At 43.2% G+C, this 14,214-nt stretch overlaps 1 protein-coding gene across 1 annotated transcript in view; it reads left to right on the top strand.

Moving 5' to 3' along the window:
* Nucleotides 1–14,214, top strand: part of LOC124613929 — a 42,392-nt gene that overhangs the window by 19,707 nt on the left and 8,471 nt on the right. The window contains exon 4 of the mRNA XM_047142681.1: nt 1,135–1,317. Coding sequence (XP_046998637.1) covers nt 1,135–1,317 — 183 coding nt within the window. The remainder of the gene's footprint in view (nt 1–1,134; nt 1,318–14,214) is intronic.

Raw genomic sequence — 14,214 nt, 5'->3', positions numbered from 1 at the left:
ATTAGACAAAGGCGAATGAAATTCTATGGGCACGTCTCTAGGCTTCCCAAAACAAGACTTGCGCACAAAATTCTTAAATACTTAGAAGGACAAAGTGAATCAAGAACCTTCTCTAGCTTGGGCAGAAATGCTCTGAAGTCGGAGTTAGGGGAGCTATAAACAACAACAATTAGAAGTTTGGTTTCACTAAATTCAACTGCCCTGCAGAACATTCAAATATGTGTTCAGTGCAGTGTCGTCATAGATCTATGAACTGAAATTGAATACTGTTTTTCTACGTACATAGCCACTCCCCCACCCCGCAAGCAACTCCTTGAGAAACAGCCAGCTGATCTGTATCGTGGTAAAGGAAGCTTCTTAATTGTCAAATTGTTTAAGTGGTGCTCTGATATACCAATAATTTTAGAGTCAAAATCTATACGCAGTTCGCTAACTTTATCTCTAATACCTCTTATATTTTGATGAAATATGCTAATTCCTTCCCTACTTGGAAACATTACATCCTGAGAAGGTGAGCCCATAGTTAGAGAGACTTCCTTTCAGAAGGTATACCTATCAGCTGACTTCAATCTAAAAAAGGTGCAGCTCTAACACCAACTACTACAGGAATTTTTCCATGAGTGATCCCACCACCACCACCACCACCACCACCACCACCACCACCACCACCACCATCCACCACCACCACCACCACCACCGCCCAGTACATTGTCACCTATAAACTTAGTCATAGTGTAACACTCTTTTCAGTAGTTATTTAATTTGATAAGCGCTTTTTAAACAGCATCGTTGCAACATTTCATATAAACAACTCTACAAATTAACACAGAAATACAGATACAGATATAAAATAGGTCAAAAACAGGTGTTACAAGCAAACCGATCTCTCGTCGGGAGAAATTTCTTAAGATAGTTCTTGATGTCTAGACACTTATGAGTTCGTCGCCAGGGTGACTAAGATGCTGTTTGTTAGATAAGTTTGTTTTATTTAAAAACTGTAAGAGTTTTCACATAAAAAATTCGGAGGCACTGCTTTTCAGCCCGTCCCTGTACTTACGGGTTTAGTTTAGTAAAGCCCTTTATTGTAATTCTGTCTGTAGTGACATTCGCTAATGCTCGGTATCAAACGTCCAGCCTTAAGACGACGGACCGCCCATGCGTGGAGGGCCCAATCGATGGCTGCACGTCACCAGCGCAGGTGGGCGTGGTGCAGGAGAACCCGGCCATCTACTACGTCTGCATCCGCGAGAATGGGAACCTCTTCCCAGACATGCGCAGGTGCCACCACGGGCAGATCTTCAACGTCACCACTGTCGGGTAAGTACTGAATGGGGCAACGCAGCGAGGAACGCCAGGAAAGAACCACGGTGGAAAACTTGATGGTACGGACATTGCACAGGGTGACCCAAGAAGAATGACCCGATTTTAAGTTGTAATAATACTGAGACAAGCGTCACTAGTAACTGAAACAGCGCTAGATGTAATCAGCATGGTCTAGAGTTTCAGAAAAAAATCCACTTGATGTCGCTGCGAGTGCAGTTTCCTCAATGCCAACGTGCCTCAACATTAGATAGGGCGTTCAGGACCGCAAGACCAGGCTTTACACCCTTAGCCCCACAGGAAGAAATCACATGCTGGTAAGTCGGGGGACCTAGGAGGCCATGTTAAACAATGTGTTTATGTTCGTCCCTTAACTCGTGACATTGAAGAACTAAAAACCAGAATATCAGCTGCTGTAGCTACAGCGACAGAAGACACCTTACACTCAGTTTGGGATGAATTTGGCGGTCGGCTAGATGTCGTCCGTGCAGCCAATGGACGACATACTGAACATTTATGGTGGAGTTTTATAAATTTCTGTATTTTCTAATTTAGCATGTAATTTGTTGGTGTTACGCCCTTCTTCCTAATAAATAATTCTATTTAAAATTGGGTCATTCTTTTTGGCACACCCTGTGCACTGGCTGACAAAAAATGTGAACCACCCAAAATGGGAGGAGGATACAAATATCATGCACACTCACAGCCTGTGAAGTTTCAGTCATTTCAACGATTACAAAACGTAGTCAAATTAAAAAACATCTTGCATTATGAGCGCACATATCAGCACGACATCCTCAATGCTGTACTCTGTTCATCATAAGAATAAACACGATGTAAACAAACACAAACGCAATGATTGGTCACATCCTTAGCACACGTACACTGGTGTTATTACCCTCTTGGAAATAAGTCCTACTCATACATTAGATATCTTAATATTAAGTTACGTTAAATGAAAGTTTGACACATTCTAATGTATTAACAGCCATAATCACACTTAAGCAATGTAGTTTTTATTTCAAAAATCGTGTGGAGTCACCGTCTCTGTACTGTTGTGTTCTGAGTAGCACTGTTAATACGCAGAATGAAAATGGCTGAGGCTGCTTCCCGCTCCGTAGTCAAACACGCCTGTTGAACACGGTTAAAAAGTGCCGAGAAATACGTTGTTCTTAATATTTTTCATAATTTTACAGAAAACAACCGGCATCGAAATTTCCCAAGCGATGCTATTTGATGTAGTTGAGATACAAATACAAGGGCCTTTATTTTTCAACCTCCGATAGGCTATAAATAAAAGATAAGTTCATACAAAACAATTATTTTATTACCAAAAGTTTTGTACACTTATAGTTGCTTTTCAACATAACCACCGAAAAGAGACATTTACAGTACCTGCGGACAAGCTTTGCAATACCTTCATCAAAAAATGTTGCCGCCAATGATGTCAAATGACACTGATGTTGTTTCGAAGATCAGTTCAGGGAAAAGGTGAAAGTCACTGGGTGCCAGGTCAGGACTGTACGGCGGATGATCGAAAATGTCCCATTGAAATTGTTCAAGGAGCCGTTGGGTTGTGACAGCAGTGTGTGACCGAGCGTTGTCATGGATCAACACGATTCCAGAAGCCAGCATTCCTCTTCGTTTGTTTTGAATGGCTGTCCGCAAACGTAAGGTTTCACAATAAGCAGCTGCACTGCGAGTGTTTCTGGGCTGCATAAACTCTACAGGCAACACACCCTTTTGGTACAAAACATGGTAGCCATCACCTTTCTGTTGTTGAATGTTTGTTTGAATTTTTTTTTTTTTTTGTGAATTTGGATGCATCCATTCTTGTGACTTATTTTTTTCCGGTGTGTCGTACTGGATCCAAGTTTTACCTCCTGTAACAATCGATTTAAAATCAAGCAAACGTGGAAGAAAACATGGTGTAATGTTTACATTAGGTTTATACTTATGATGAACAGAGTATAGCACTGATTCTGTTGAGCATGCTGCAGGAAGCCATTGTACAACAGCTGTGTGACAGCTTACTCCAGGAGTGGAGACAGAGTCCGTGACATCCAGGATACTGGCACTGGGTGCCTATTCTGTATCTTTTCGCCACTCTGCCGATTGTTTCGGTACTCAAGAACACCGAACAGTCTAGTACTCGGATCAGAGCCCCTGCGTTATTCCGTATGCATTTCGGAAGCGTTACCGCTCGCGTCTAGAGAACCGAAGCGCTGTTGTCGGTTCGTGTCGCGCAAGCCAATCAAAAGCAAGCGGCCGCAGATCCGCGCATGCGCACTGCAGCGCGCACAGCGCCACGAACACAAAGCGGCTAGCAGACGACACAGGCGCGCTATTCTTCTAAGTACCGAAAATTGCGTTTACGTTGCCATAAGGCATGATACCGCACTCCACCGAGCTGACGTGCCTGCCTTCATCACTATCAGGCGCAGTATATCCATTTCCATGATTGTCAGCTGAAATGCGTAGAAATTTTTACAGTTTCCCTAACCGCATGTTTCCATGCATGCATAATAACGATAGCGTATTTGACTGTATTCTGCAGATTGTTGTAAATGCCGCATTATGTTATCTTATTCTCATTCACACTGACACCGTGTTTTGGATTTTACGTTTCGGAAAATGAGTTAGAATAGTGTGTAGTACCACGTTGTACTAATACATCTATAAAACACCCAAAAAATTATTTCTGATAGTTTCAAAGAATAAGAAGACAAACTGAATGTGGTTATAACTCGCTCCCAGATATCCAAATGATTACGTAGACCACTTCCCTATATGATAGGTCAACGATTTGGGTCGTAAAAACAAAATTGAAAAAACGCATTTTCGAGAGCTCCTGCAGACCGTCGAAGTTTATAACATGTTTCGTATATGGTGCTACAGTCTAAAAATATTACGGCAGAGATCTTTCGTCTCTGTCTACTGTTGTTGAGGATTCTACCGCAGATAAATACCTGTGACAAGCAGGATTATGAAGATGACTGCTGCTAGTTACATTCTCAGTAATTTAAGTTGTGCTCTTAGATTCCTGTCTAACCGCATACTCGGAAATCGCTACATATTCGGAAAAAATGGTGAATTATTTCTGACAAGAAAATATATAAAGGTCACTGTCGGTTGTTTCACTCTCAGCAGTTTCATCTCCAGCAATTTCATATGTTTTTTTAATTTACACACAAATCACGATATCATTACTGAGGAAGTTCGCTCTTACATGTAAGTAATAACGAATATTGCAGAAAAATCTCAACTTACACGAATAACAATGTTTCAGAACGTATTACATATATGAAGAGGAAAACAAAAAACCTTTTCCTCCCATTCGTGCGCTGAACACTTGGCCACGCCAAATGACATAAATGTAGTGCTCAATTCTTCTACTATTGCGTAGAGGAACGTAGGCCGGCTTCGTTGCCTATCGGTGATGCGTAAGTCATAAATGCGTGATAGTTTGGAAGCCTTCCAAACTCAGGCTTCACATAATTGCTTTCCCTTGTTATTTGAAAATTGTAAACACGTTTCGATAATTATTAACTAAACTATTTGTGGGAAAAAGTACACGAAGTCACTAGTAACGTCAGTTCACACTCATGTAATATGCGTAAGCATATGGTTCAAATGGCTCTGAGCACTGTGGGACTTAACTGCTGTGGTCTTCAGTCCCCTAGAACTTAGAACTACTTAAACCTAACTAACCTAAGGACCTCACACACATCCATGCCCGAGGCAGGATTCGAACCTGCGACCGTAGCTGTCACGCGGTTCCAGACTGAAGCGCCTTTAACCGCACGGCCACACCGGCCGGCTATGCGTAAGCAGAGCCGATGTCCCGGCGGAAGTTCGAGTCCTCCCTCGGGCGTGTGTGTGTGTGTGTGTGTGTGTGTGTGTGTGTGTGTGTGTGTGTGTGTGTTTGTCCTAAGGATAATTTAGGTTAAGTAGTGTGTGAGCTTAGGGACTGATGACCGTAGCAGTTAAGTCCCATAAGATTTCACACACATTTGAAGAGCAGATGTCTTTATATTTAATGATCTTATTTGCATAAAAATAAAACGTATTTGAGAGAATATTGATCGAAAACTTTTTTTTATGTTGTCATTCACAGCACCAATCTAATCTAACCATATTTCTAACAAAGGAAAATAGTCTATTATGGACTCACTTTCCAACTGGACGCGTGCTCTGGTGATTCTTTAGTAACACAATCACTAAATCCAAAGCTAAAACCACTAAATATGTTTAAAATAACAAATTATAGGTGTACATAAACCACAGCTCAACGATCAACAGGACCACACCGAAATCCAAAACCTCTCGGCACAATTGTCATAAATTCGGTGGGAACACCGTCTGGTAACAGATCTCAGAAGCTTACTGAATAGGATATTTCGATAAAGAACCGAAAATGACGTCACTACCGACACTGACCTACTACACCGATCGGTATGAACGAAACAGAATAGGGCCCCTGGAGAGTACACGCACGAAGTGGTCCCACGCGTGTTCTACCTGGACAGGCGGTTGCTTCCTAAACCGTGACGCCAGCTTTGTCTCTCCAAAACAACGGAAAAACGGGAGCTCTGTTCAGGCAGCCTAATCGTCGTCGTCGACTATGCTCATCCTGGGAAGTGCAGTACCGCATTCCTCCACTGCATACAATGCGGTGCCATTTGTCGGCGTTCCGTGCTTCCCAGTTATGGCACCGAGCCAAACGCAGGTGTTTGGATATGGTGTTTCCGCGCCTTACGCATTGCATGGCAATTCCCTAGTCTGGCTTCTGCTAATGTCAGACCAGTCGTGCGGGATAACACACGATATTGCAGGAGTGAATTGCTTGCTTGGCGCAGAATACGGCGTGGAAGGAATAATTGTCGGTAAGCCCCCGTGTTGGCTCCAATTTCTCGAACTTTCTCCGCAGGCAGTAGGCGACATATGTGTGGGGGGCAAGTAAAAATATGTTGTCCGAATCGTCCTGAAAAGTGCTGCTCCGAAATATCAGCAGTAAATCTCCCCGTGATGCACAGCGCCTCTCTTGTAACGTCTGTCAACCGCTCTCTCGCCAGCTAAACGATCCCGTGACGAAAGGCGCGGCTCTCCGTTGGATCTTCTCTATCTGGCCCGTCAGCCCTACCCGAGAGAGATCAGGGATAGATTAACAATGCTCGAGAATCGGGCGAACGAGCCACTTCTTTCGTGGATGAGTTACATTTCCTTAAGATTCTTCAGATGAATCTGAGTCTGGTGTCTGCTTTTCCCACTGTCTGTTTTATGTGGTCATTCCACTTAAGGTCGTTCTGGTTAGTTATACCCAGATATTTTAAAGCAGATGCTGTCTCCAGCTGTTTGTTATCAATAGTGCAGCTGTACAGTAGTGGATTTCTTTTCCAATATATGCGCAATATGTTGCATTTATTTACGTTCCAAATCAACTACCGGAGCCTGCACCATTCATTAATTCTGTGCAGGTCGTTCTGTCGATTCTTACTATTTTCTGGCGTTGCTACTTTGGTATAGACAACTGAATTATTTGCGAATAGCCTTAAAGCATCCGATGCTTTCTAGTAGATCATCTGTACTTATTCTAAACAGAAACGGTCCTATCACATTTCCCTGTGGTACTCCGGATTTTAGCTTTAGATCTGTTTATTTTGTTCCGTTAAAAGCGACTTGTTGAGTTCTATCTGCAAGAAAGTCTTGAATCCAGTCGCAAGACTGCTCCGATACTCCGTAAGCTCATTTTTTTTCCTTTCTTTCTTTCTTTTCATTAAACGGCAATGCGGGACAGTATCGAACGCCTTATGTTGTGGTCAAGCTTGGTCGGCTGGAACTTGTTGACGAGTACGGCTGCCCTCTCGTCCCCATGTAGGTCTACATCGCGTCACTGTCACAAATCTGGGTAGTGGACAAATCGACCTGTCGGCCGAATGGAGAGCCACAATTAGGTGCCTATCAGACTCTGTCAGTTGTAGAAGTACTAAACAGGAATTACTCTACAGCTGGTGCTAAACATCAATGTAGGGTCAGTGAGAATTCGTCTGGAGCCCCATCCGCTTCCTGTAAAGGCTGGCGACGAATGTCAACACACAATAAATAACCCCAGTTCCGTATGTCAGTATCTGTTTTAAACCTGTAGACATATCGACTTTCGAGCCTACGAACTATGATTTGCGGACAGCATTGGATTTCTGTAATCATTTGAAGAAAACTGCTGCAGAATCGCATGGAATGCTTGTCGAAACTTTCGGTGAACATGCTCTTGGGAAAACGTCGTGTTTAGAGTGGTTCAACAAATTCAGACGTTGTGATCTTGACGTGAGAAACGATGAGCGCGGGAAGCCAGCGAAAACGGTCGAAGACAACAAATTGCATACAATAACTGTATGGAAATGATACTCAGATTCAACGGGAACTCGCGGAACAATTGAATATGACGCAGAAAGCTTCGGTTGAAAGTTATGGGAAAGGCGCAGAAAGTGCGAAAATGGGTTCCGCACGAACTGAACGAAGGACAGCAAGCAAATCGAAAGACCACTTGCGAAATGCTGCTCGCGAGATACAAAAGAAAGTCGTGTCTCCGTCGAATAGTGACTGGTCTTGCAGTGCATGTCGATGGTTTGCCTGGATTCACCCATGATTTACAATGCTTAGGATAAAATGTGTCCATTTTTCATCACCTAACTGCCTCGGAAAGAAAACAATGCTGTGTGTTTGGTGGGATCAGAAGGGTGTCATCTATTATGAGCTGCTAAAACCTGGTGAAACCCTTAAAACTGAATGCTGCCAGCAGCAAATGATCGATATAAATCGTGCATTACCTGAAAACCGACCGGAATATGGAAAAAGGCAACACAGACTCATATTGCTCCATGATAACGCCCCATCATACGCAGCAAAACGGGTAATGGAAACGATCGGGGCCTTCAGTTGGGAAATACTAGGGCATGCGACTTGTTCTCCAGACTTGGCGCCGTCCGATTGTCATCTATTTGCATCACTGGGACACGCCTTCGCTGAACACCGCTTCACTTCGTATGAAAACGTACGAAAATTGCTCGCTGATTAGTTCGCTTCAAAAGAAGAACTGTTTTTTTTTTGTTTTTGTTTTTTTTTTTTTGGCATGGCATTCATAGCCTGCCGGAGAGGTGGAAGAAATGTATAAATAACAATGGAGATTATTTTGTATAAAATATTGTTTATTAATTTCAAGCAACAGACGTGTAGTTGCGGCAACCAAATTGCGTTTTCATACTTCTACACCTGTTATAACACCGTCTCATACGAGGACGCGGCATCTTCGTATCCTTCACAGCAATCATTCGATATCTGACGCTGTTCACGGACGCTCTAATGTAGGGTCAGTATGGAGCTCGAGGGCCTAACAGCATTAGCGGTACCACGTCTCTCCATTTTTTGGGAGACATTAGTGGCGCTTTCAAGGTTCTATGAGAACGTTCTACCATTCCATTACTAGTAAGCTGGTATCTGGTTGTGTAGTATCGTTGGAATCGTCACAGTCTGCCAAGCTCCAGGAACAGAGTCGATTCAAACTGGCGTCCTTAATCTGTGTGTAAAATGGAGAGGGAACGAATACAAACATCTTTGCTTTAGGTTACTTTTTCTGATTCCTAGAAGCACCGAAGTATTTCTGTCTTTTTGTGACTTATTTTGTATTCATTATTTAGTATCTAATCCGATATTTTTAAACTTCTTTAGAGATTTCTTTTATTTGGAGTGATTACAGCTGTGCACCCAGCAAACCGAAGCATCTTCGTTTATTTTTATACCTTTGATGACTCTTGGTAAAGAGCTTAATTTGCTCGTTACTGACCCCGTATCTCATTTTATAGTGCTCTATTTCCTAGTTATAAAGCTGACCAACCACTGATGGCTCTATGTGGCGAATTTTCGTTTTTCCTGTCACTATCACTTAAAGTCTATCGTTTCATTGCACCCAATGTTTCGATTAAGATCCTGAGTAGTCACCCCAAAATCTAAGAAATAACTCCACTGCATAATTCGCGCCAACTATTTTCAGTTTAAGTCTTGCTTATTCGTGTAGGGTGTCTGATTCCGACGTTCTCTATCCTTCCACTTGTTCTGATCTTCTATGCCTGGTCGGACTGGAAGGGACCCCTTTTGCTGAATTAACTTTCTGTTAGCTCTTAACTAATTTTGACTGATTTGTGGAATCCACACTACTTCGGCTGCCCATTGCACACACAGAAATCAATAAATCCTTCCTCATTTGTTCTTCATTTAGTGTATCTTACTTCGTTCACTTTATTCACGAACTTCTTGTACCCCACACTTTAGCGTATATAAAGCTAGACGCTAACTAATAGCAAAATTTGGAAATTTGTGGCAAGTTACTATGGGACCGAACCGCTGAGGCATCGGTCCGTAGGAATACACACTACCTAATCTAATTTAAACTAACTTACGCTAAGGACAAAACGCACACCCATGCCCGAGGGAGGACTCGAACCTCCGACGGGGGAGAGCCACGCGAACCGCGGCAAGGAGCACATACGAGGAAACTACCGCCTATACAGTGTCACCATAACTAACACTGAATTTCTGAAGTAGTAAACTGAGAACTTGTGATGGTATACATAAAATTGAACGATAAACACGAAAAAAAAGAGTGTCAAGAATTGACGACAATTACGCCAGAAACGTTTGTGAGAAGCGAACGCTACGTACGAGACCGTGATTCCAATCTGGATAAGTGTATTACTGCGATTTCTAAACACGTTCACGGATGGAATCAATCTTTCAGCTAGCGACTGGTTGCTCCCGTACCTTCAGAGCCGTGTAAAGTCTCTCCCTGGGATCCGGTCAGTGGGTCGCGCTGGGACAGCTCACATGTGAAGCTGACTGTACTTGAGACACACGAAATAGTTTTCGATTTTCGATCGGACTAAAGACCACAGCAGCAACAAGAATCCGAAGGTCGGTTTGATGCAGCTCTCCACGCTATGTGGGCTGCAGTAGTTATCAGGGGATGAAGAGGCTTCTACAGGATAAATTTCAACTGAACCTGCTTATTGATTTCGTGTAGTGACCTCCCTCTACAGTTCCCCCCCTCCCCACACACATATCACTCCAATACCAAACTGACGATTCCTTGATGTGTCATTATATGTCCTGTCAACCGGTACCTTCTTTAAGTCACGTTACACCACAAATGTCTTTTCTCCATAGTTCAGTTCTGTATCTCCTCATTAGCTACGTGATCTACCCATCTAATCTTCAGCATTATTCTGCAGCACGACGTTTCTAAAGCCTCTATTCTCTTCTTGTCTCCACCTTTCACTTCCTTTGAAGGCTACGTTCCAGAAAACGGTTGCTAGCACTTAGAGAAATTTGTTAAAATCTTACATAAATCTATTTCTCTTCTTCAGAAAAGCTTTTCTTGCCCTTGCCAGTTTACATTTTACATCCTCTCTTTTTCGACCATCATCGTTATTTTGCAGCCCAAACAGTAAAATTCGTCTATCACATTTAGTGTCCCATTCCCTAATCTAAATCCCTCAGCATCGCCTGGTTTAATTCGTATTCTATTATCCGTGTTTCCTTTTGTTGATGTTCATGTTGTGTCCTCCTTTCAAGACGCTGTCCATTCCGTTCAACTGCTCTTCCAAGTCTTTTGTGATCTCTGATAGAATTACAGTGTCATTTGTAAATCTTAAAATTTTTATTCCTTCTTCCTGATCTCTAACTCCACCTCCGAGACTTTTTCAGAATTTTTTTACTGCTTGCTCAGCGTACAAATGAAGTGACATTGGAGATAGGCCACAACCCTCACTCACTTCCTTCTGAACTACTGTTCCCCTTCATGCTTTTCGACTTTGACAACGGTCGCCTAGTTTCTGTACAAGTTACATAATCTCTCGCTCCCTGTATTTCACCCCTACTGCCTTCATAATTTCATTAAGTGTATTCCAGTCAGCAATGTCAAATGCCTTCTCTACGTCATAAATGGTACAAACGTAGGTTTGATTTCTTGAATCCTATCTTCTAAGGTAAGTCGGAGTGCCGTGTGATCCAAAATATTTCTGGAACGCAATGATATTCCCCGACATTTGATTCTATATTTTTCATTTCTTAGGCAAATAATTCGTGTCAGTATTGTGCAACCAGGACTTTTTGAACTTGGGTAATATTCACAACGATTATCATCTGCTTTCTTCGGAACTGGAAATATCACACTCTTCTTGAAGTTAATGGGTACTACTCATTCTTGTCGAGTATAAACGTTTAACTTTTAACATAATGTAAGTGCGGCACTCACTCCGCTAAACGGCAACCATTTATCACCACAACTACGAGTAAGTACCCAACTCAGTAATCTTACGTAAATGAGCGTGCTGTAAACTAATAAACAGTAATAACAGAACACTAGCTAATCAACGACTATTGAACGCAACGCTGACCAAATCTCATTAAAAAATCAGTTCATATTAAAGGTACATAAAGAATACAAATTTAATCTCTTTGACTGCGTTACTAAGACAAAAGATGAGTTACCATTCTCATTATGACAAAACAGTCATTTGTCTGAAAACTGACCACCGTTCCTAATGTGTGGCCGGCCGCGGTGGCCTAGCGGTTCTAGGCGCGCAGTCCGAAACCGCGCGACTGCTACGGTCGCAGGTTCGAATCCTGCCTTGGGCATGAATGTGTGTGATGTCCTTAGGTTAGTTAGGGTTAAGTAGTTTTAAGTTCTAGGGGACTGATGACCACAGTAGTTAAGTCCCATAGTGCTCATAGCCATTTGAACCTAACGTGTGTGTGTGTGTGTGTGTGTGTGTGTGTGTGTGTGTGTGTGTGTGTGTGTGTGTTCGGTGTAATGGCAGCCCGACGGCAACAACCCCCATGTTCTTCATACTGCTGTAGCCTATTAGTGGCTTTGCACTGTTCCTAACGCGATCGTTACGACTTCCACTCCTGCGTCAGCGTGCCCATCTCAGTGTTATTTATATCCAACGTCCTCTACTATTAATCGGATATATTCGAATTCTTGTTTTCCGTTATAGTTTTCGTCTTTACGACTCCGTCAAACACTGTATAAGTTCTTTCCTGAAGTCTTAACATAAACCTGGCTTATCAGACCAGCTTCTACTAGACTCGACGGCATTACAGTCCAAATGATGACCCACTACAGTCCACGACCAGTTAACGAACTACCTAACTAGAAGCTACACACTACACGAATGACGATCAGGTTTCCGTAAACGTCGTAGATCTACATCTGCCTTAATAAAGGTAACTTACGACCTGAAGCTTGTGATGGATGTACAAGATGCGACTATCATGTGGTTCTTAGACTTCAGAAAAGCCTCTGACAATGCCGACTTCTACATTTTACTTGTCAAACTTACACCCTAAATTTGTCGCCAGCTGCAGTGCAATAGTTCGACTCAAACCTGACGTCTCGCCAGCATTGCGTCACGTCCAGCACCATTAGGTCACAGTGGGGACGGTAGTATCAGGCGTTCCTCAGGATTGGGTATTAGGTTCGAATCTCTTTTTGTTTTGTCATCAGTTTTGTCTTTTTGCAAACGCCACATGAGAAAACTCAGGAGGATGCCATTATCAGGGGAAGGGTAACTGACATTTCACGCTCCGATCCGCAGAGCGCCAGATACCTTAATCGGGAAGATGGGTTAGAAATTTTAAAAAGGGAAATTAATATGTTAAAGTTGGACATAGTGAGAGTTAGTGAAATTCGGCGACATGGGCAACAGGGCTTGTGGTCAGGCCAATACAGGGTTATAAATACAAAACAAATAGCGGGAATGCAGGAGCAGGTCTAATAATGAATAAGAAAACAGTTACGCAGATAAGGTACTACGAACAGCACAGTGAAAGCATTATTGTAGCCAAGACAGACATAGCTCACACTCACCACAATAGTACAATTTTATATGCCAACTGGCTCCCCAGATTATGAAGAGGTTAAATAAATGTGAAGGAGGAAGCTTCCTGGTAGAAGCATAATTTAGAGCACAATTTAGTCATCACTGACACTTGGTGTAAGAATCATGAAAGAAGTTTGTATGCGTGGAAGAGACCTGAAGACACTGGCAGGTTTCAGATTGATTATACACTCCTGGAAATTGAAATAAGAACACCGTGAATTCATTGTCCCAGGAAGGGGAAACTTTATTGACACATTCCTGGGGTCAGATACATCACATGATCACACTGACAGAACCACAGGCACATAGACACAGGCAACAGAGCATGCACAATGTCGGCACTAGTACAGTGTATATCCACCTTTCGCAGCAATGCAGGCTGCTATTCTCCCATGGAGACGATCGTAGAGATGCTGGATGTAGTCCTGTGGAACGGCTTGCCATGCCATTTCCACCTGGCGCCTCAGTTGGACCAGCGTTCGTGCTGGACGTGCAGACCGCGTGAGACGACGCTTCATCCAGTCCCAAACATGCTCAATGGGGGACAGATCCGGAGATCTTGCTGGCCAGGGTAGTTGACTTACATCTTCTAGAGCACGTTGGGTGGCACGGGATACATGCGGACGTGCATTGTCCTGTTGGAACAGCAAGTTCCCTTGCCGGTCTAGGAATGGTAGAACGATGGGTTCGATGACGGTTTGGATGTACCGTGCACTATTCAGCGTCCCCTCGACGATCACCAGTGGTGTACGGCCAGTGTAGGACATCGCTCCCCACACCATGATGCCGGGTGTTGGCCCTGTGTGCCTCGGTCGTATGCAGTCCTGATTGTGGCGCTCACCTGCACGGCGCCAAACACGCATACGACCATCATTGGCACCAAGGCAGAAGCGACTCTCATCGCTGAAGACGACACGTCTCCATTCGTCCCTCCATTCACGCCTGTCGCGACACCACT

The sequence above is a fragment of the Schistocerca americana genome, chromosome 4 (genome assembly GCF_021461395.2).
Source record: "Schistocerca americana isolate TAMUIC-IGC-003095 chromosome 4, iqSchAmer2.1, whole genome shotgun sequence".
Taxonomy (NCBI): domain Eukaryota; kingdom Metazoa; phylum Arthropoda; class Insecta; order Orthoptera; family Acrididae; genus Schistocerca; species Schistocerca americana.
Note: the sequence above shows the minus strand (reverse complement) of the source record. Positions and strands in the feature narration are given on the sequence as shown.